The following is a 19746-nucleotide window of genomic DNA, read 5'->3' as shown; positions in this document are numbered from 1 at the left end:
GGGCCCCGCTTCTTGCCTGGTCTTGGAAATTAGCCACCTTCCTCCCTCCATCTGTGGGGATAGATGAGCCCTAGCTCCACCAACCCCTGAGAACCTTCCACTGCCCCCGTGTCTTCTGAGCAGCTGAATCCCCCCGGCTCTCCTGCTGCTGCTGCTGTCTGTGCCCCTGGGGGGGTGCCTGGTGTGCTCATCCTCACACACGGCAGCTGGAGGTGGGGGAAAAGAGGGACCCACTGTCCTCCCGGGAACTTAGGAAGCCCTGCATGCCACGCTCAGCGCGCACCCTCACGCCAGCAGGCGGCTGTACTCGGCCAGGGCGGAGGACTTCTTGACCCCATCCCAGATCCGGGCAGCATAGTGGAACCTAGGCAGAGGAGAGGACAGGCGTCGAGGATCAGGCAGGGGAGAGCCTGTCAGAGAACATCAGTTAGGAGTGACCTTAGGGAGCATCTCTAGATAACAACTCCAGAGCCGGAGGGGAGCGAACACAGCAACTAGCTCAGACCTACCATTATGCAGATGAGGAAACTGAGGCCCAGGATCTTACTGGGAAGTCGGTGAGCTTCTCTGAGTCTCAATTTCCTCATCTGTACACTGGGCTACCTCACATGGTGGCTGATGGGCTCAAAGGGCCCAAGGAAAGCCCTCTGGGCTTTGGAAGTCCTGAGGGTCTGCAGAAGCACCGGCCTAAAGGCTGATCCGCGGGATCCCAGAGGAAGGCTGCGGCGGAAGAATCCTTTAGAAACAGAGCTCGGTCTGTCTGCTCACAAGGTCCTTCCCTGCAGCCCCAGGAGGGAGGCAAGGCTGAGATGACGGGGAGGCTGAGGCCCAGAGATGAGGAGCCCACGTGGGCCTCTGCCCTCCTCCCTCTGCTGCACACACCTCAACACGGCTCTCAGGTTGAAGCCTTGGGCCCGAGGCTTCTCTACCCCTCCTGGCACCATCAGTTGGCCCAAGGTCACGAGTTCTAGTCTTCTGCTGAGGGGCTCCACCCACCAAAGACGGGGCCTACGGAGCCGAGCACTCTGCACCCAGAGCAGAGGGCACTGGGACCACGCCCACCTCGGCCCTGACTTGCGGCTGCTCCACAGCTGCCTGAGATCACGGCTTTCTTGGAGAGAGAACCCTGAGGGCTCATAAGGAGCCCAGGCCTCCACATCTTTGGGATGTGACAACGGGCTGGCCAAGCCCTCCCTGTCCCGTGTGTGTGTGTGTGTGTGTGTGTGTGTGTGTGTGTGTGTGTGTGTGCACATGGTCATGTGTATTCACGGTTTGTGTGCGAGTGTATGTGTGTACATGCGCACACATGGTCATGTGTGTATTCACGGTTTGTGTGCACGTGTGTATGGTCATGTGTGTATTCGCGGCCTTGTGTGCATGCATTGTCATGTGTGTATTCACGGTTTGTGTGCGTGTGCGCATGGTCATGTGTGTGTTCACGGTTTCTGTGCGTGTCTGCATGTGTGCCCGTACCGCTGACTCCTCAGACTCAAATGCAGGACTTTCTTTACCCCTCTCTCTATTACATTCCTCATCACACTCGGTCTGATGGCGTTCTAGCCTGTCACGGTCTTTGTGATTCCTGACCATTGGCTTAGAAGGCTTCTCTCCCAGCCCAGTGTGTTATCCGAACTCACATCCCAGTCACTGACGACCCCTGGGGCACTCCACTGGAGACCTTCCAGGTTACGAGCCATTAGTGACAGTCACTTGGGTCCATTCAATTAACTATTTCTGAGTCTCCCACTGCACCAGGACGGCTTGAGCGGGGGACGCTGCTCAGTGCTCTACTGACATCTGGGTGCTCTCCCCACCCACCACGTTTGTGCAGGTAAAGGGAGGGAGGCTGGTCAGACCACCTCCCCCCACCCCGCCCTGCCCTGTTCTTGAGGAGGCCAGGCTGGCAGATCCCCTTTAAAATGAGCCCAAACCATCCTTTTAATATTTTCTGTCCCTGAATCTTGCCAAGGGCTCAAGGCAAGCTCTCTGGCCTCCACTGCCCGAGCCACTGCTCATGGGACACACCTGCCGGCTGGCAGGAGCCTTCCCTCCCCTCCCCCACGGGCCGTACCAGTTCTTCTCCGTGAGGATGGTGTGCGAGAGCTGCGGCCGGGCCATGGACATCACCTGGCTACGGAGTTTGGTCACTAGGGACTGGAAGCTGGGGTGGCCTCGATAGCCCGGGAGAAGGGAAAAGAGCGGGCTGGAGGCTGGGCCTGCGGATCGGGGTGAGAAGGGTGAGAGCCCTGGCCCGGGGACCTTTGCCTCTCTCCTCCAGGGGAGCACGGACCTCCCAGCACCCACTTCCTTGGGTGGCCATCCCCGCAGGACGGCAGCCCCCATCTGCCCAGGGCAGGCCGGGGCTCCCCACAGCTGGTACCTGCTCGGGGCAGGCTCTCACTGTCCCCCTCGGTATCCATGAAGGGCACTAGGAAGAGGTTCACCTCTGAGTCCAGGAAGTCGGGGGGCAGGCCTGGGAAGACGTTGCACTGCAGCATGGACAGAGTGCCTGGGAAGGAGAGACAGCCCTGGGTGAGACCAAGGCGAGGCTGGAGGGGCTCCAGGGGTAGGCCCAGGGGCGGGCCCTTACCCTTGTACCGCAGGTGGGAATGGGCCATCAGCTGGTCGATCACCAGGTGCATCTGCCGAAGCTTCTGGGGGCAGAAGTCCTCGCGCCGGGCCTTGTTCTGTAGGAAAACTAGGGGTGGGGTGGCTGAGTGAGACCCCTGGACCAGGCAGGAGCAGCCTCCCTCGCCTCCCTCGCATGAGGCTGCCTCACCCAGGTGGGGGTAGTACTCCGTGCCTTCATCTGAGCCCGACGAGCTGCTGGCCTCGTGGCTGGGGGAGGGGGTAGAGGGCTTCACCATCTCTGCTGTCTGCAGAAACCTGGGCAGGGGGGAGACCAGAGAGGCTGACGCCCTGCCTGGGGCTGCGCAGACCCCGGACAGCAGCCGAGGGCCATGCCAGGCATCAGGCATCTCCTTCTTCTCCCAGCTGCCGACAAGTTCACGCTGAGATGGTCTTGGGACCCGTCTGCCGTGGAAGCCAATTCATTCCGATCAGACAAACGCTGCCTCCTCTGAGCCGTACGATAGGCCTGGAGGGCGGGGCTGTCCTTACCCCCATTTTACAGATGAGGCCAACAGAAATGCTGTGCTTAGACAGGGTCTGAGGCAGGATTTGAACCCAGGTCTTTCCGACCCCAAGGCCAGCGCTCCAGCCACTCTGCCGCGCTACCTCAGTGGCCCTTACAGACGAGGAAGTCATGGCCCACGTCTGCCCACAGGCACGCAGATAGGAAGTACCCGAGTCTGGATTTGAACGCGGCGTCCTGACTCCAAGACCCAGCGGCTCCCCCGACCCATCCAGCCCCCTCTCTCGCCTCCCTCCTGTCCCCTGCCCTCTCACCGGTACAGACTGAGGTCAGTGAACCAGTCCTGCACCACGATGACCACGTGGCAGACGGTGAAGAGGAAGGCCGCGATCTGCAGGGACTGGAGAAAGGAGGAAGAGGTGCTCAGCAGGCTCACGGCCTGGCTCCTCCCCCAGCTGCCCCTGGACCACAGCCCTCCTCCCCCCAGGCCCCTCACCTGCATCTCCACATAGGTGTGGGGGAGGCTGTACTCCGGGGGCAATTTGCGGTCATTGTTGATAAGGTGGTCCAGGATGGATGGACTCAGGATGGGCTGGGGGAAGGACGGAAGAGGCTTTCGGAGCTCAGAAAGGCTCCGGCGCCAAGGACAAGGGCCATGCCCAGGGTGATGTTGTCAGCAGGCAGGAGGACGGACTGTTTGATCCTATGCCCTCATGCCCCTAGCCACGCACACAGTGGGTGCTTAATAACTGCCTTGGTTGGTTCCAACCAAGGTCTCCTAATCTAGTGCTCTGCCTGTTGGGGCCTGGAGAGAGAAGGCCTTAAAGGATGGGGGGGTGGGGGGGGTGGGGGAGAAAGGGGAAGCCTTGCAGAAGGGGGAAATGGATAGAGGAGGAGATGCAGGAAGGGGAGGAAGGCAGACATGAAAGGTCTGGTGTCCGGCAGGGCCTCTGGCCCATCCTCACCCCACCTGCCCTGTCTTCTGTTTGGGAGCCACGTCTGAGTAGCTGGGCTGCAGATGAGGCGATGCTGAGGACACACGAGCCAGGCTCGAGGGCCTGAGGGGCTCCCAGGTGGAGGACGCGTCAGCCCGGTGTGGCCTGGCCCCAGAGGGCAGAGCGTGGAGCTTTGGGGGGAAGCCAGCCGCAGGCAGCATGGCTGCCTGGAGAGGGCCCGGGGCCCAGCTGTGGGGACTGTCCTCCAGGGGATGGTGTTCCAGGGCACGCTGGACATCCTCCCTTCAGGGGCTGGCGGGGGCCCCTACCTGGGTGTCCAGGAAGACGATGCGCTCCTGGGTGATGAAGAAGTCAATGCCGCTCGTCTGGTTGCCACCACGCTCCTTCATCTCGGCGCTCTGGGCCCGGAACACATACGCTCTGTGGGGAGGCCAGGACCGCATGCCCTCCCGTTAGGGAGTCCTCAGCGCCCCCTTCCTGTCCCTCCCCCGCCCACGAGCATGAAGGCCCTCCGGTCCCCCTGGGGGCCGGTGTCCTCTGAAGGTCTCCACCAGAGCACCCCAAGGATCTGTACTGGGCCTTTCTGCCAGCGACAGTCCCAGATGGAAGGCAAGTCAAGTCAAGAGGCGCAGAGCCAGGACAGCCCTCTGCAGAGACAGCCTGGAGCAACAGTGCAGGGGCTTCAGCCCTGGTGCTGACGCCTCCTGGCTCCTGCGACCTCTGTGGCTGGCTCCTCATCTGTAAAATGGGGATCATCGGGCTTGTGACATGAGTCAGGGTCGCTGTGAGGATCAGTGAGATAATGTGGGTAAAACGCCAGGCCAGCCTCAGGCGCCACGTGAATGTCGGGGGATCCAAGGAGAGCTGGCTGGGCTCCCCTGCCAGGGGGGTCTTCGAGCAAGGGCCAGAGAACCAGCTACAACCCTGGGCTGGACCAACAAAGAGGAAGTCCAAGAGAGACAAACGTCCGACGGGGAGCGGAGGGGGGCTGGTCTAGACAGGCAGCAGCCCTTCTGAAGAGCGCAGTGTGAGTACGGGGAGGCCTGGCTTCTGGCCCCAGTAGGGTGATGAGCCTGCTGCAGACCCCTCTTCCCCCAGCTCCCAGCATCGTTGCCGTCTGCTCAGCTCTTCTCACGGTGCTGCCCTGGGAGCCTGTCCTCCCCCGAGATCTGAGCTCTCTTCCTCCTCAAAGAGAAGCGACCCCAGCCAGGGTCGGGGCTCAGAGAACTGACCCCCCCCCCCACCTCGTGCATGGACATTAAAGGCTGGCCTGAGGTGCAACAGGAGGTGGGGGACCCGCCTCAGGAGCTTGTCCCTGGGTGGGGCAGGGTGCTGGCCACTGGCATCTCCAAATCAGAACTCTCTTCTTCCTGACCCTCTGCGGGACGCAGTGCACTAGAAAAACTCAGCACCGGGGTTGAGTCCTTCTCTTCAATCTTGAGGGACATCTGAGCAATTCCACTCCAGCGGGGTGGGGCCCGAGGAAATTTCAGGGTTCAGATCCATGCTGGCTACCTCACTGGCCCTTCTTGCATACTGGGCCTCCTTTTACTGATTCAAGGAACATTTATTAAATGCCTACTGTGTGCCAAATCCTGTGACCAGGCTGAGAAAAACATCCGGCTTAGCTCATCCTGGCCCAGGACTAACCACAACTCAGGCCAGTGGGAAGGTGAGACCAACCCACAGATAAAACACCCCAGAACCACAGGATGCCGTGCGTCACTGAGGGCGGGCAAAGCGCTCAGGGCGAGGACTCGGCTGGGAGTGGGGACGGCTTCTTGGAGGAGGCAGCATCTGAGAGGGGCCCGAAAACATGGGCAGGTTTGACAGGCAAAGAAGAGGAAGAGAGGCAGGAAGGGAAGGGGGCAGAGTGGACCAGTTTGGCTGGAGCTGAGGGACAGAGACAAGGGGTAAGTAACAGACAGAGACAAAGGGGGACAGAGAAACAGAGGCAGAGATAAGAGGGGAGGGAGAGACAGAGAGCCATAGAGAGACAGAGAGAGAGAAGGTGAGCAAGAGAGAGCGAGAGAGTGAGAGAGACAGACAAAGGGAGAGGGAGAGATAGAGATAGAGACAAGGGGGGAGGGAGAGACAGAGAGCCACAGAGAGACAGAGAGACAGAGAGAGACAGAGAAAAGGTGAGCAAGAGAGAGCAAGAGAGAGAGACAAAGGGAGAGGGAGAGATAGAGACAGAGACAAGAGGGGAGGGAGAGACAGAGAGCCATAGAGAGACAGAGAGAAGGGGAGCAAGAGAGCGAAATAGTGAGAGAGAGAGAGAGAGAGAGAGAGAGAGAGAAACAAAGCGGGGTAGGGAGAGAGAGATAGAGACAAAGAGAGGGAGAGATAGGGAGACAGAGACAAGGGGGGAGGGAGAGATAGAGAGGCAAAGAGAAAGGGAGAGGGAGGGAGGGAGACAGAGACAGAGACAAAGGGAGAGGGAGAGACAGAGAGACAGAGAGAGAGAGGGAACATGACAATAACACAAGACCAGGGAGGGCCTAGGACAGGAGCTGTTTCAATTCTGTTTCTGCATCTCCAGCACCCAGCAGGGTGACTGCACACAATAGGTACTTAATAAATGCTTGACTGGTTCATTCAGTGAACAACTGGGAGCCACGGAGGGTCTCTGGGCGGCAGAGGGATGGGCCTGGGCTGGGAGCAGGAAGACCTCAGCCCATGGCAACAGTCCAGGAGGTGGGAGGAGGCTCGTGTCTCCATGGCCACCTGACGCGGACTTTGTGCATGAAGTCTGCTGAAGGTTTCACTTCACCACAGGCCCGGGCAGGAGGCACCAGAGGGAGGAATCTTCCCATTTTACAGATGAGGACACCGAGGCTCAGGGACTTGCCCCGGGACGGTCGGAGGCGGGCTAGGAGCCCTGACTGCCCTGATCCAGGTCGAGGCTCTCTCTACGTGGGGAGGAGGCAGGGAAATCTCTTTGGCAGGTGACTTTGTGGGCGGCAGGGGCGAGGGCAGGGGAGAAGCCGGGGGTGAGCCCTGGGGCACCGCCCCTCCCACCTCACCTCTGGTCCTCCTCGGGAGTGTTGGCCGACAGCAGGGACATGACCATTGACTTGCCTGTTCCTTGGAGACCCAGGACCCCTACCACCAGCACGTCCGTCTGATCTAGCAGGTACTGTGGGGAGAGCAGACCCCGGGACAGCATCAGCGTCCTGCCCCTGGGGAATCTGGGAAGGGCACGGGGCGTGGCTCAGGGGTGGGGCCCATGATGCCACGAGCCTTGGGCAAAACTGAGGTTGCGGGGGAAGAACCTGGGCTCTGTTAACTTGAAAACATTTAAAAAGAACTGTGCTTTGATATGACTGGTCTCCTCTGTAAGCCTTCCTATTTCACTTTATGCATTTACAAACATGATTCTAAGAAGGGGTCCATGGCACCAAGAAGGGGGAGACCTCCCACTCCTGGCAGAATAAAACATAGTGAGAACCTCCCTCCTCACTTGGGAAAGGAGGGAATGGCAGCTCCAGGCAGGGGAGGCTTCTCAGCCCCAGTCACAAGGGATAGGCTCCCACCCCCTGCCTCCCCCGCCCCAGGAAGGGGCCAAGGAAACACTGAGAACCCACAGACTGCACAGGTGGAAGGCCCATCCGCCCTCCTCATGAGGCAGGGCCTCTCCGGCCCTGGTGAGGCCGTCTGCCCGCAGACACTGGGGAAGGCTGTGCGCCAAGCCTTCCCGTATGTGGGGAGCTGCCCGAGCCGGTGAGCCGCCAGGACACAGGGCCTTGCCATGTCCACGCTGAGCCAGCTCAGACCTTTGGGCTGCCCGGGGCCTCCCACACGATCTGTTCCAAACTGTCCTGACCAGGGCTTGCCCAGGCCAGGCCTGACTCGGACACCCCTGATGACCGTGGAGGCCTCCGGTCTCTGACCCACGCCTTCACGAGCTGCTCGCTCTTCCTGGGCAGCTCAGCTGCTGCCCCCCGGGCAAAGGGCACGGGATGAAGGTCTTACCTCGATAGCGCTGTCGCACCAGTTCATCTGGTCATCCACCAGCTTAATGCTGTGCTTCATCCGCTCAGGGGGCAGTAGCTTGGCCTGGCCCACCACGGCTGGGAAGGGAGAGAAAACAGGGACCCTGTCACCCAGACCAGGGGCCTCTCGGGCCTTCACTGAGAGCAGGGCCTTTCTGTGAAGCTGCACTACTTAGCATGCAGCAGGCACTTAATAAATGCTAACTGACTCGCTGAGAAAGCTAAGGTCACAGCATACCCCCAGCTGGAAGCCTGTCTCTAACCCGGCCCCCAACCCTTTCTGGCTCTCTGCACTCTCCCTCTCCCTGGGCTACAGGAGCTCCGAAGGGAGCAGTTGACCCGAGTGAGGGCACTGCAGCAGACATGCCGGTCAAGGGCAGTGACCAGTGAGGCAGGGCCTGGCCTTTCCCTTTCCCTTGGGGGCATCCCCCAGGATGAAGAGGCATGGCTGATGGGTGAGGGGTAGCCCAGACCTCTGCACGTTCCTCCCGGCTTCCCTCTCACTGCGGAGAGAGGGCCCCACCACCCTCCTGGTCAGCAGTAACACCCCTGTCCTTCGTCCTGTCCTCCTGGCCTGCTCCTGGCCGTTCTCCCTCCACCCACAGGCTTTAGTACTGCAGACCCCCACCTCCCACCCTGATCCATCCCAAAGGACTCAGCAACACACGCCAATGTCTCCAGGGCTCCCTGTCTCCTCCATGTTCCAACCCAGTTTCATTTTTTTAAAGAAATGTCTATTTTTGTGTCTCTTACAATGGGCGTGGCTATTACTACAACGGGGTGGTCCACGCTACGGTTTGCCAAGAAGGCCCACCTTGGGCATGTGGATTCAGACGAGGTTGGAGACCACTGGGCTAGGCTGCTGGGGTGTGGGAACAGGACCCCAAGACCCTCCCAAGACTCTTTCATGGGTTCTCTAAGCCCGAGCCCTTCCTGGCTGGGTGCCGCGGGGGATCGCTGCCCTCTTCCCCTTCTCATTTCAGTACCTCACTGATCTCATCCTAGGGAGGATCCAGCCATTCAAATGCCCGGTGCTTTTAGTGGGAACCTCCCCCCTGGCACGGAGGGCCACTTTACACGTCATTAAGAACGTGTCTCCCCCCCACCCCCAACTTTGTCCCCATCAGAGACAGTACCGGACGCACAGTAGGGGTAGGACCGGCTTCGGACCGAGGAAGCCCAGCATCTGAGGCGCACTCTCTGTGGGACTGGTCAGTCATCGGCAGCTTCCCCTTTGCATTGGTACAGGGGCTTCTGCAATGGGGGCGCCCTCTGCTGAGGTGATCTCAGCCCTGTCTGTCCCCCCAGAACCAAGGACCTAGCCACCGGGTGTCTGGATGCAGAGACAGCATCCAAAGGATCCTCTGCTTTGCCATGAGCAGAGGGAGGGTGCGCCTCCCAGCACTGTGCAGGGGGTCCCCAGTGCCTGAGTGTCTGCTTACACAGAAGGGGAGGGAGCTCTTTGGCATCCAAGGGGCGACTGGCACCTCATGGCGGGTGATTCTCTTGGGGGACTTGGGAGGTTTTCTTACAATTTAAGTACAGACCCCCCCATCGCTTAAACATCTGTTCTAGGAACCCCCTTTTGCTTTTAAACAGCGTTTCCATGTTTACATGGGGGCAGCCTGCAGCACTTCAGGGCCTGGCATTTCATTTCAGAAGCTAGTTACTCTCTAGGACATGGAAATCTTTTGCATTTAGTATTCGCGCATCCCCATGTAAAGATTATACCTCCCCCCATCTTAGAGTGTGCTCATCCTTTGTTCGGAGGATTCCTGCATTCGCACATGTTCACATACACAGCATTACACCATCCCGCATCTGCCCACCAGGAGAAGCCAGCGTCTGCCCCCCACTCACGGTCCATGGCGGCGGGAGCTGTGGTGCCCATGCCCCGGTTCTGAATCTGGTAGACGGGCTGGGTGGGCCGCTGGCCTTCCTTCTCCCCCTTGGGAGGGGCGGGGACCACTGGGGGGGGGTGGTGCGGCGCCTTCAAGGACTGGGGCGCCTGCTCCACCGGCCTGGCCCTTGACTTCTTCCCGAGGCTTCATTAAGACAATAGGTTTGTCCAGAGGAGCTGGGATCTGCGGGGCAGCGGGAGCCGGGGCTGGCGGGGGCGGAAGTTTAGACTGCAGAGGAAAAAGAAGCTTGGAGTCACCCGTGGCCACTCATCTCCAGCCCCCAACAGTGCCGTGGGCCCCCCAGGACTCCCCCTGACCTTACCCGCTCTGCTGGAGGCTTGGAGAGAATGATTGGCGTTTTCTGCATGACTGATGTCCCTGCCTCCTCATTGCCATCCTGTGGAAGGGAAGGAAGAGAACTCCAGCCCTGCTCGAGGACCTGCTGCAACTCCCCATTACTGCTGCACCCCTCCCACTGATCTCCCGAGCTCTCCTTCTTGCCCCTGGGAAGGAGTGCTCCATCTTCCAAAGTGCCAAGTGGGAGAAGCCCACCCCTCCTCTGTGAGGACTGTGATTCAATCATCTGGGTGTGTTAGTGGACGGCCCTTTTTGTCTCCTCCCCATCGTGGTGACGGCCAACATCACAACTCCCCTGTTGCAGGAGAAGCGCCCGACTTCTGGCCAAGGCAGCTGCCTGAATGGAGGCAGACCACCCGGCCCCCATATACCCAGTCCAGCCAAAATCTGAGACTGATTAACAACCCAGAAACTCAATGAGAAACCAGAGGGAGTGGCACCTTCCACCCCAGAAGCGCACAAAAGGTCAGCCAGGAACTTGGGCAATGGTGAACAAACCCTCGAGAGATCAGACTGGGACTGTCCAGGCCCAGAGGCTCCTGAGACGCCTGGAGGGCCCTGAAGATTCGGGCATGGCTCCTGAACTTCCAGGGTCCAGAGAGGGCCAAAGTGTTGGTAGTGGCTGTCAGCACCAGAACCTGAGGCATGTGGGGTGAGGCCAAGCAGGGCCCCAAAGGGCAGCAGGGGTCAGAGCCCAGCCAGGGGACAAGGCCCCAGGGCAGGAACAAAAGCTGGAAAGAGGACCAAAGCAAAGCAAATGCCAACCAGTATAAACAGTCGTTAACAACACGGCAAGCAGAGTCTCAAAGGAAAATGGAATTTCCATAAGGACCACAGGAATACCTAGAAGAAATGAGGCGAGGGATGAAAAACAAAAGCTCCAGATTCGGAAGGAAATGGAAGCAGAGGAAGCAGTCATGACCCAGACAGAAGTCAACGACTTCTCAGGAGAGCCAGAAATTGTAGAACAAAATCAAAATACTGGAAACGGAGGAAAAGCCAAGGTCTGACGTAAAAGACTCCCCCCAAACAGGCTAAGGAGATACAGTGTTAGAATCACTGGACTCTGAAAATCACGCTAAGAAAGAGCTAGCCCAGACAGTCTTACAAGAAATCCTCCACGGACACGCCCCGAGTCAGGACACGAGGAAGTCGTCGGCCAGCCCGGGAGGGAAGCCCAGCAGGGACGGCTCTGGGACGTCAAGGCAAAGCCCAGGAAGCATGCGCATGTGTCTAGAAGGGTGTCCAGGCACCCGAGGGTGCTAGTGGGGATCTGGCCAGGCCCGGGCTGCCTCCTGAGAACACACGATGCCCAAGGTAGAAGGCAGAGACCCAGCACCATGACCAAGAATGACGGACCTGCAAAGCCCAGGGGCAAACGGACCTTTGATCAGAGAGAGGATGATGGCTGTGTGTTCGTGGTGAAAAAACCAGAACCGAGCAGGGTTGGGAAATACGAACAGGGGCCAGGGTAATCCGGAGGAGAACACAGCTAGCCACTGGAAAGAGCTGGTGCTGGGCTCACGTTCCGGGGCCCTCTGGAACCCGAACGTCTTCACAGGACGTTCTGGGGCAGGTCCTGGGGTGGGCTGGCTCTGTGCTGAGGGTTGGGAGAAGAAGAAAGAAAGAAGGAACAGACTGGGGTAGGAAGGGGATGGCGCTTGTGGTTTCTCATCAAGGGGGAGGGGGAGAAGAGTGACAGACACGGAGGAGGAAGTGGGGGGGTGGGCACCAGCGGACCCCAGTTTGGCGCAGAAATAAGTGAAAATCAATACAGAAGGAAGGGGGTGGGGGAGGGAAGGGGGATGATACAGGGGACACAACAGAGATCCTGATGCTGAAGGAGGACTTAAAGGGGGACGAGGCTGAGTTTGGGGGGCTTAGGTGGCTATCAGGTAACTGGGGGTGGAGGAACAAGCTGTGAATGAACAAATCAAAGACGCATTTATGAAGTGCTGGCTTATCACGTGGCACATGAGCGCAACGGAACGCAGCTGCCCCTTCAGAAATGGCCAAAGGGGCGCGTCTGAGCCGAGGCGGAGCCAGGAGCAGAGCTGATCCGAGGACAACGGTGCCACCGGAAGGACGCCAGGACGCCGGACACGGTCTCCAGGGGCCCGGGGCGCTTCTGGCTGCGGCCACCAAAGGCTTCTCTGTGACCAGGGACGGTCACCTGCTGTGACAGGGCTGGGAGGAGAGGCCAGGACAAAGAGGCCCACAGCAACCCCTTAAAAATGCCCAGGAGCGAACGGAGGCGAGCCAGGAGGGAGCTCAGGCCGGCAGGACGATCCTTCTGACACACCAAAGCCAGCAGTGAGAATCAGATTCAACTTCCTGTAGGCCTCTCTGTTTCTAGAAACTCTTTTTTTGGTGTTTAAATTCAGAATAAAAAATTTAATTAAAAAGAGTGAGCTTCTTGTGGGCACGGGCTGTTATTTTTGTGTTTGTATATTCAGAACTGAGACAGACGTGAAAGCCTGTGCCTCAGAATCCTTTACATTCTGTGTGTGAGTGTGTGTGTCTGTGTGAATGTGTGTATCTGAATGTGTGTGCGCGAAAGGTTGTGTGTACATGAGTGTATCCGAGTGTGTGTGCGCGAAAGGTTGTGTGTACACAAGTGTATCTGAGTGTGTATAAATGAGCGAGTGTATGTGTGTATATGCGCATGTGGATATGTGTGTGCATGAGTGTATGTGTGAATGTATCTGAGTGTGTATGAGTAAGCGAGTGTGTGCGTGTGTGTACCGAATATGTATGTGTGTGAGTGTCTCTCTATGTATGTACCAGAATGTCTGAGCGTGTCTGTGGATGTGCCCTTCTCCCAGAAGTGGCCCCCTTCCTGCACCTCAGCTCCTGAAGGCCCTGGCTGACTGGAGTACTGCCCGGCCTTTCCTGCAGCACTGCCTGCCCCTCAGAACTCCTCCAGCTCTGCTCTCTGGGGCCCGGAGCTCTATACCCTCCCTCCAGACAGCTCCTCCATCTCAGCCACTGCCCCAAACGTTAGAATGTCAGCTCCCCAAGGGCAGGGGCTGTCTTCTTTGCTTCTACCGTGATCCCCAGGATTTAGCCAGACCAGTGCTCAGTAGAGGCTTTTTCATTCATTCCTTCACTGACTCCTCTCAAAGCCTCCAGTAATGGAGAGCCCACCACCTGGGAAGGCAGCCCACATCGGCACCACAGGTTAAGCAGCCCTGTCTTGTACGTGATGGCCTTGGGAAGCTTCTCTCCTTCACCTGGCGTCCTGGAGGCCCCTCACCATGCTCTTCCTCAGCTGTGGTGCCCCAAACCTGAACTTCCTAAAGCCAAGAAGCTTCAGGGACTCCCTACAGTGTCTACGATAAGATATGGACTTGCCTGCCAGACACTGGGTCCCAGTCCACCTTTCTGGGCTGGGCACATCCCTCCCCCTCAGGCTGCTGGCCTTCCCACCACTCCACCTCCTGCCCCTCTGTCCTCTGGGAATCCCAGATCCACCTCCCGCTCCAGGCTTTTCCCCCTGGTCCTCATTTCCTTTGCACGTTTGGCATTCGCTTCTCCGTGCCTGTATACAAATCTGCAGACACGCACTCCATTGGTGGCCCTGCCCTCCCCACTGTAACCTCCCCACGGCTGGCACTACTTGCATTTTGCCTTGGGCCTCCAGCTTCTAGTACAGGGCCTGGCCCCCAGCAGGTACGTGGGAGCCTCGTGATTTCCCTCCTCTTGGCCACGATGACCAATGGGGCCTCGATGATGATGCCCCCTTAGCCACTGCAAGCCCTAAGGCAGGAGCCGGGTCTCTCACCTCCCACCATCTTGAGCACGGTCTGGGGGGCTCTGGAGACTAGAAGATGCCTCCATCGGGCACACAGGGCCACCCACACGCAGGCGCACTCACCCGTCTCTCTCGATCTCGTTCCCAAGGCGCTCCATAGTCTCTCTCCCGACCCCCAGGCCCAGACAGGTTCTGGGGGCCCCCAGAACCCGGTTCCTTCCATCGGCGCCGCCGCTCTATCCCATAGAGTCCTGGCTGGCTGTGTCCAGACTCCGACATGGCACTGCCTAGGGAGAAAAGAGGGAAAATTGGGGGTCCTCCCTGAAGCAGTGTACAGGGCCCCCAGAGAACCCCAGAGGTTCCTGGACCTGGGAACTGAGAAGGGAGTTCACCCACCTCTAGGAATCTCAGACCAATCACTAGCTCTGGGAGGTCACATCAGCCTGGAATGCCCACGTCCTCAGCACCCCTGCCCTGGGGATGGTGAGAGGGGCAGCGGAGAGCTCCTCCCCGATCCCTCACTTGAGGTGGCGACCATCTCAGCCCTTCTACCTGGCTGCACTTCCGGCCTTCATCTGTGCTGGGGACACTCTCCTGTCTCAGCTTGTTAGCGTTGTCCCTTCCGTCAGACCGGGGGCTCCTTGAAGGCAGGGGCTGTCTCCTGCCTTCCTTTATATCCCCAGCGCTTAGCACAGGGCCTGGTTCACAGTAGGTGTTTAATATATGCTTATGGATGGACTGACCTCGTGCAGGAGGAAGGCGACCTGCCTTTTAGGCCCAGCTCTGCTACCTTGGGAAGTTCACATTCTCTTACGTACCCCCATCACCATGGCACAGTTCTTCACACACAGTAGGCACTTAACAAATGTTTACTGAATTATGAGGAGCCATGATAATGGGGTAGCTTGGGTGGTGCAGTAGAGAGTCAGGAGGACCTGAGTTCAAACCTGGCCTCAGACACTTACAGCTGTGTGACCCTGGGCAAGTCACTTCACCCTGTTTGCCTCAATTTCCCCATCTGTCAAATAAGTTGGAAAAGGAAATGGCAAACCTCTCCAGTATCTCTGCCAAGAAAACCCCAAACGGGGTCATGAAGGGCCTGATACGACTGAATAACAAATAATAATGAGGGGGGGTGTCCCAGAGGAACTTTGGCAATTCACAAAAGATATAAGGGAACCCTCCCCTTATCCTCTTAACCAGGGGCTCCTCTGCATTCCTCACGTGAAGGACCCCACCATGGGCTCGGGTGTCCATGGCCACGCCCACCCACAGGGCATCATTTCTACACCCCAGTGTACAGTGACAGCCCCTTACCACGTGATGCCGGCAGTGCATTCTGAACACCATGGGACCGACCCCCTCCCCCACAGGGGGCCCCCCCCCTTCATTCCCCGCCACCCACCATGTCTGCCCCCGCCCCTGCAGACCCTCCATTTGAAGCCAAGGGCCCCGTCCAGCCACCTCTTGGGGCTCCTCCATCGCGCCCCTCCCCCCTTAACTGCCATTAGAGTGTAAGCGCCTTGAGGGCAGGGGCTGATTTTCTTTCTGCTGTCATCTGCATTCCCAGCGCTCAGCGAAGAGCCTGGCACACAGTAAGCGCTTAATAAATGCTGGTCAACTTGACACCTCGCTAGCCACCATTCTTTATGCTTTTCACAGATGACGAAACTGAGGTCCAGGGCCGTTAAGTAACTTGCCCAAGGTCACCCAGGTGGTGTCAGAAGCGAGATTCGGACCTGTGCCTCTCCCCACCCCCCTTAAGCACTTAGACGCCGGTTTCTAGGGGACAATAAGGGGGTGATGACCCCTTTCCCAATCACTTCCGGGTTGTGCTGCCAGCAATGGTGGGGGGCGGAAAGTTAATGGGGGCGGGCGCACGGAATCATGCACGTGCCGGGTGGGTGGTGCCCGCTCGTCCGCGCGCCTCGCTCTGAAGTGGAAGCCGATTGGCTCGCTGGCAGCCTCGCTCTGAAGTGGTAGCCGATTGGCTCGCCGGCGTTCGGGCCTCGGCGCGCGCCAGGATATGGGCGCGGTCCTCCCTGAGCTGGCCTCTGATTGGTCTTTTGATCCCAGCGCGAACGAGGAGAGGGCGGAGCCTCCTCTCTGAGCTGGCCTCTGATTGGCCGAGGCCAGAGTGTGTTGGGCGGCTCCCAAGGAGGGAGGAGGAGCCTGGCGCGCGCCCGCGGCGGGAGGAGCCCTTTCGCCCGCGCGCCGCCTGGCCCTTACCTGAGTTGGCCGCTGAATGGCGCCACGACCAGGGCGCGCACTTCTCCCGCGTCGGGCTATGAAGGGGCCCGTCACCGGCAAGTCAACGGAAAACGCTGGAGAGCGATGCTGCTGGCGCCCCGGAATCGGGGGGTGGGAGGAAAGGGAGGGGGGAGAAGGGGAGCGACGGCGAAGAGAGCACCGTCGCTAGGATGACGTCATCGCGCATGCGCTGAGGGTGCCGGGTGTGCGCCAGTATGAGGAACTACGCATGTGTCAACCTGGTCTTCAGCGGGGTATCGTTCCCCTCCCTTTCTCGGCTGTGTTCTCATCTGGCGCCACTACGCCTGCGCCCCGGAGGGGGCGGGGTTCGGGTTGGGAGGTTGTCTTCGCTGACTGGTGGCAAGTTCGAATTCCTCCGCGGGTGCTTGGTGGGGATCGGCTACCGTATAAAAGCATTCAGGTTAGAAGGGCCTTGAGGGTGGGCTTCTGAATGAAGTCCACCCTCAACACCTCGTCTTGGAAGCCTCCCCGAATGACCCTGGTTTGGGGCGCGGGGCCCAGGGACCGCCTTCACTTGTAGATCTGGAGGGAGGAGCCTCCGTGTCCACCCCCCGCCCAAGCACGGAGGCCTTCCGGGTCACTGGGGGGTCACGACCCGTGGTTGGGGAATGGCTTATCACCTGCACCCTTGCTCTCAGTTTCCTGGTGTCAAATGAGAGGGTTGGCTTGGAAGGAAGCTCTGAGCCCTGACATTCCCTGTTCTAAGGGCCCTCCTGGCCCTGACATCCCCTGTTGGGAGGGACCTCCCGGCTCTGGCAATCTATCATATATTCATTGAAGAAGTATTAAATGTGTAGGTCTTCTGTTTGAGATCCTATGCTTAGCACTGGGGATACAAAGATACAGTGGCAAGGTGCTTAGAATCTAATGGGAAAGATATACACAAATAACTGTAATGGGAGAGCATTAGGAACGGATAAAGGAAAGCTGAAACAAGACCTTGCGTGGCATGTCAGCTGGGAGGGGCCTGAGAACGTGGAATGTCAATTAACAAGCTTATATGAAGCTGTTTCTGTGTGCCAGGCACAGTGCTAAGTGCAGGGGATTCAAATGCAAAAAGTCCTTGTTCTCATATGACATACTCTGAAGGGGAGACTTGTAAATAACTGAATGTGTGCAAGATAAAGTCAGTGTAAATCAAGGGTAATCTCAGAGGAAGGCACTAATCATGGGACTTGGGATGTTTGTGGGTACACACACACACACACACACACACACACACACACACACACACATACACATGAAAGGCTTTTTGCAAAAGGCTATATTTGAACGGAGCCTTGAAGGGAGCCAAGAGGCAGAGGTGAGGAGGAAGAGCATTCCTGGCATGGGGTGGGTCAGCGAGAAGGCATGGAGAGTGGAGGTGTGTCTTGTGTGAGGAGCATTAGGTTGACCAGTATTGATGGGTCATGGAAGGTGGGAAAGTAGTAAAAAGACTGGAAAGGCAGGAAAGAGCCGGGTCATAAAGAACTATACATGCCAAACTGATGGTTTTATAAAGAGCCCTGGAGTTCACTGGGTAGGAGGTCACATGGTCAGACCTGTGCTTTAGGAAAATCTCTTTGGTAGCTGAGTGGAGGATGTGTTGGAGGGGGAGGGCCTTCCAGCAGGAAGACCACTCAGAAAGCTACTACAAGGTCAGGGGCGGGGGGCTCCTCGAGAGCCAGTCAGGCTATGCAGGCAGGGCATGGAGTGCTAAACTTATAGTCAGAAAGACCCTCATTCAAACACTGTGTGATGCTGGCCAACTCATTTCACAGCTGTCTGCCTCAGTTTCCTCATTTGTAAAAGGAAGATGAAATAGCACCTACCTCCCTGGGTTGTTGTGAAGTTCCAATGAGAACATTTGTAAAGCAATTTGTAAATCTTAATAAATGGAAAGAACTACCGCATGAAAAATCAAAAGTGAATGTTGCCAAATTTTAAAGAATAAGCCCAGCTCAAAAAAAGAGATGAGACACTCCTATCCCTTGGCAGAATTGGGAGGGCCACAAACATTACATATATTTTCTGATTTTTTCAATATATTCTTCAGTTGTGCTGATTTTTTTCCTCATTTTTTTTATCTTAAAAATACTCTTTGTTGTATAAAATGGCAGTCTTTGAGGGGAAGGAAGAGTGCTACTGTGGGAGGAAATGGTAATGTAAAAAAAAGACTAATAAAGCCTTTTTCAAATAGAAAACTATTTCAGGAGCCTGAACTAGGGTTCTAGCTGTGTGAGTTGTGACAAGGTGGGGTATGGACATGTTAGGAAAATCTAAACAAGATTTACAGATTTGTTATGTGAGGGGAGTGAAAAGTGATGAGTTGAGAATGACAGGTTGTAGGCTTGAGTGACTGGGGGGGCGGGATGGGGGTGCCCTCCACTGTCACAGGAGAGTTGGGAAGAGAGAATGGTTTGGGGGGAGGGGGAGAATGAGTTCTGCTTTGGATGTTGTGAGTTTGAGATGCCAATGGGACACCCAATTTGAGATGTCCAAGATGCAGATGATGTGGTGTAACTGCAGCTCAGGAGACAGACTAGGGCTGGATATCTATCTAAAACTGGGAAGTGTCTACAGAGATAATAGTTGAACTCTTGGGAGGTGATGAGATCACCAAGGAAGCAAGAATAGAAGGCAAAGAGAAGAGGGCCCAGGACAAAACCTTGGCTAGGGATGTGCTAGGAAAGATTTAATCACCAATTGGTGCAGAGGGGGAATGTATGAATGACATACTTTTAAGTTTAATTTGCATATTAACATTTTCCCATCACTTAAGTATAGAAATGAACAAAACAACAGATCAAGCCCTGATCTTGTAGTGTTTGATGATGCTCTCCATAAACATTTAACAATCAGCTCTTTCCAGTTCAAGCTGCCTCCAGCATGCCCCTAGGGGATACTCCTGGTTTGTGGTCATCTTATGGAAAGAGAATCAGCAAAGGAGCCTGATATGGAGTGGTCAGAAAGACTGGAGAACCAGGAGGAATCAGTGTCAGAAAAACCCAGAGAGGGGAGTGTATGTGGGAGGAGAGTTACTCACAGAGCCAAAGGCTGCACAGAGGTCAAAAAGGACGAGGACTGAGAAAAGGCCAATGGCTTTGGCAATGAAGAGATCAAATCTGAAAGGGGCTTTAGAATGTAGAATGTGAGAGGGACTTTAAAATGTGGAGTATAGGAGGGAGCCCTTCTGTGGGAGGTGCTGTAGAAGCCGATATGTTGGTCAGTAATCCTTGAAATCCCTTCCCTTGGCCACCATCCAGGGAGACCAGGCGGCCTTCAAGGTGTGTCCTAGAGATACTGGGCTGATAACTTAGGGCTGGGTAAACTGGGGAGGCCATAGTCTGAAAAGCAAACATTTCTAGAGAAAAGAGGGAGAGCCTTGGCCATGGATGGGGGGTGGCGTGGATTGGATCTTTCCCGAGTTCTTGTTCCT

General features: G+C 57.1%; 1 protein-coding gene across 1 annotated transcript; it reads right to left on the bottom strand.

Moving 5' to 3' along the window:
- Positions 1-275: 275 nt before the first annotated feature.
- Positions 276-16812, bottom strand: SMG9 (SMG9, nonsense mediated mRNA decay factor). The gene is given in 15 exon segments (XM_027858173.1): positions 276-364; positions 2072-2216; positions 2381-2509; positions 2591-2698; positions 2780-2886; positions 3409-3494; positions 3591-3686; positions 4359-4470; positions 7077-7189; positions 8026-8123; positions 9906-10011; positions 10013-10174; positions 10269-10343; positions 14181-14344; positions 16287-16812. Coding segments are annotated over 14 exon segments (1572 nt in total). The 5' UTR covers positions 14337-14344; positions 16287-16812; the 3' UTR covers positions 276-285.
- Between the last annotated feature and the right edge of the window lie 2934 nt (positions 16813-19746).

The sequence above is a fragment of the Vombatus ursinus genome, unplaced genomic scaffold, assembly GCF_900497805.2.
Source record: "Vombatus ursinus unplaced genomic scaffold, bare-nosed wombat genome assembly UNPS02012758.1, whole genome shotgun sequence".
Classification (NCBI taxonomy): domain Eukaryota; kingdom Metazoa; phylum Chordata; class Mammalia; order Diprotodontia; family Vombatidae; genus Vombatus; species Vombatus ursinus.
The sequence above is the reverse complement of the archived record's forward strand: the minus strand, read 5'-3'. Positions and strand labels throughout refer to the sequence as shown.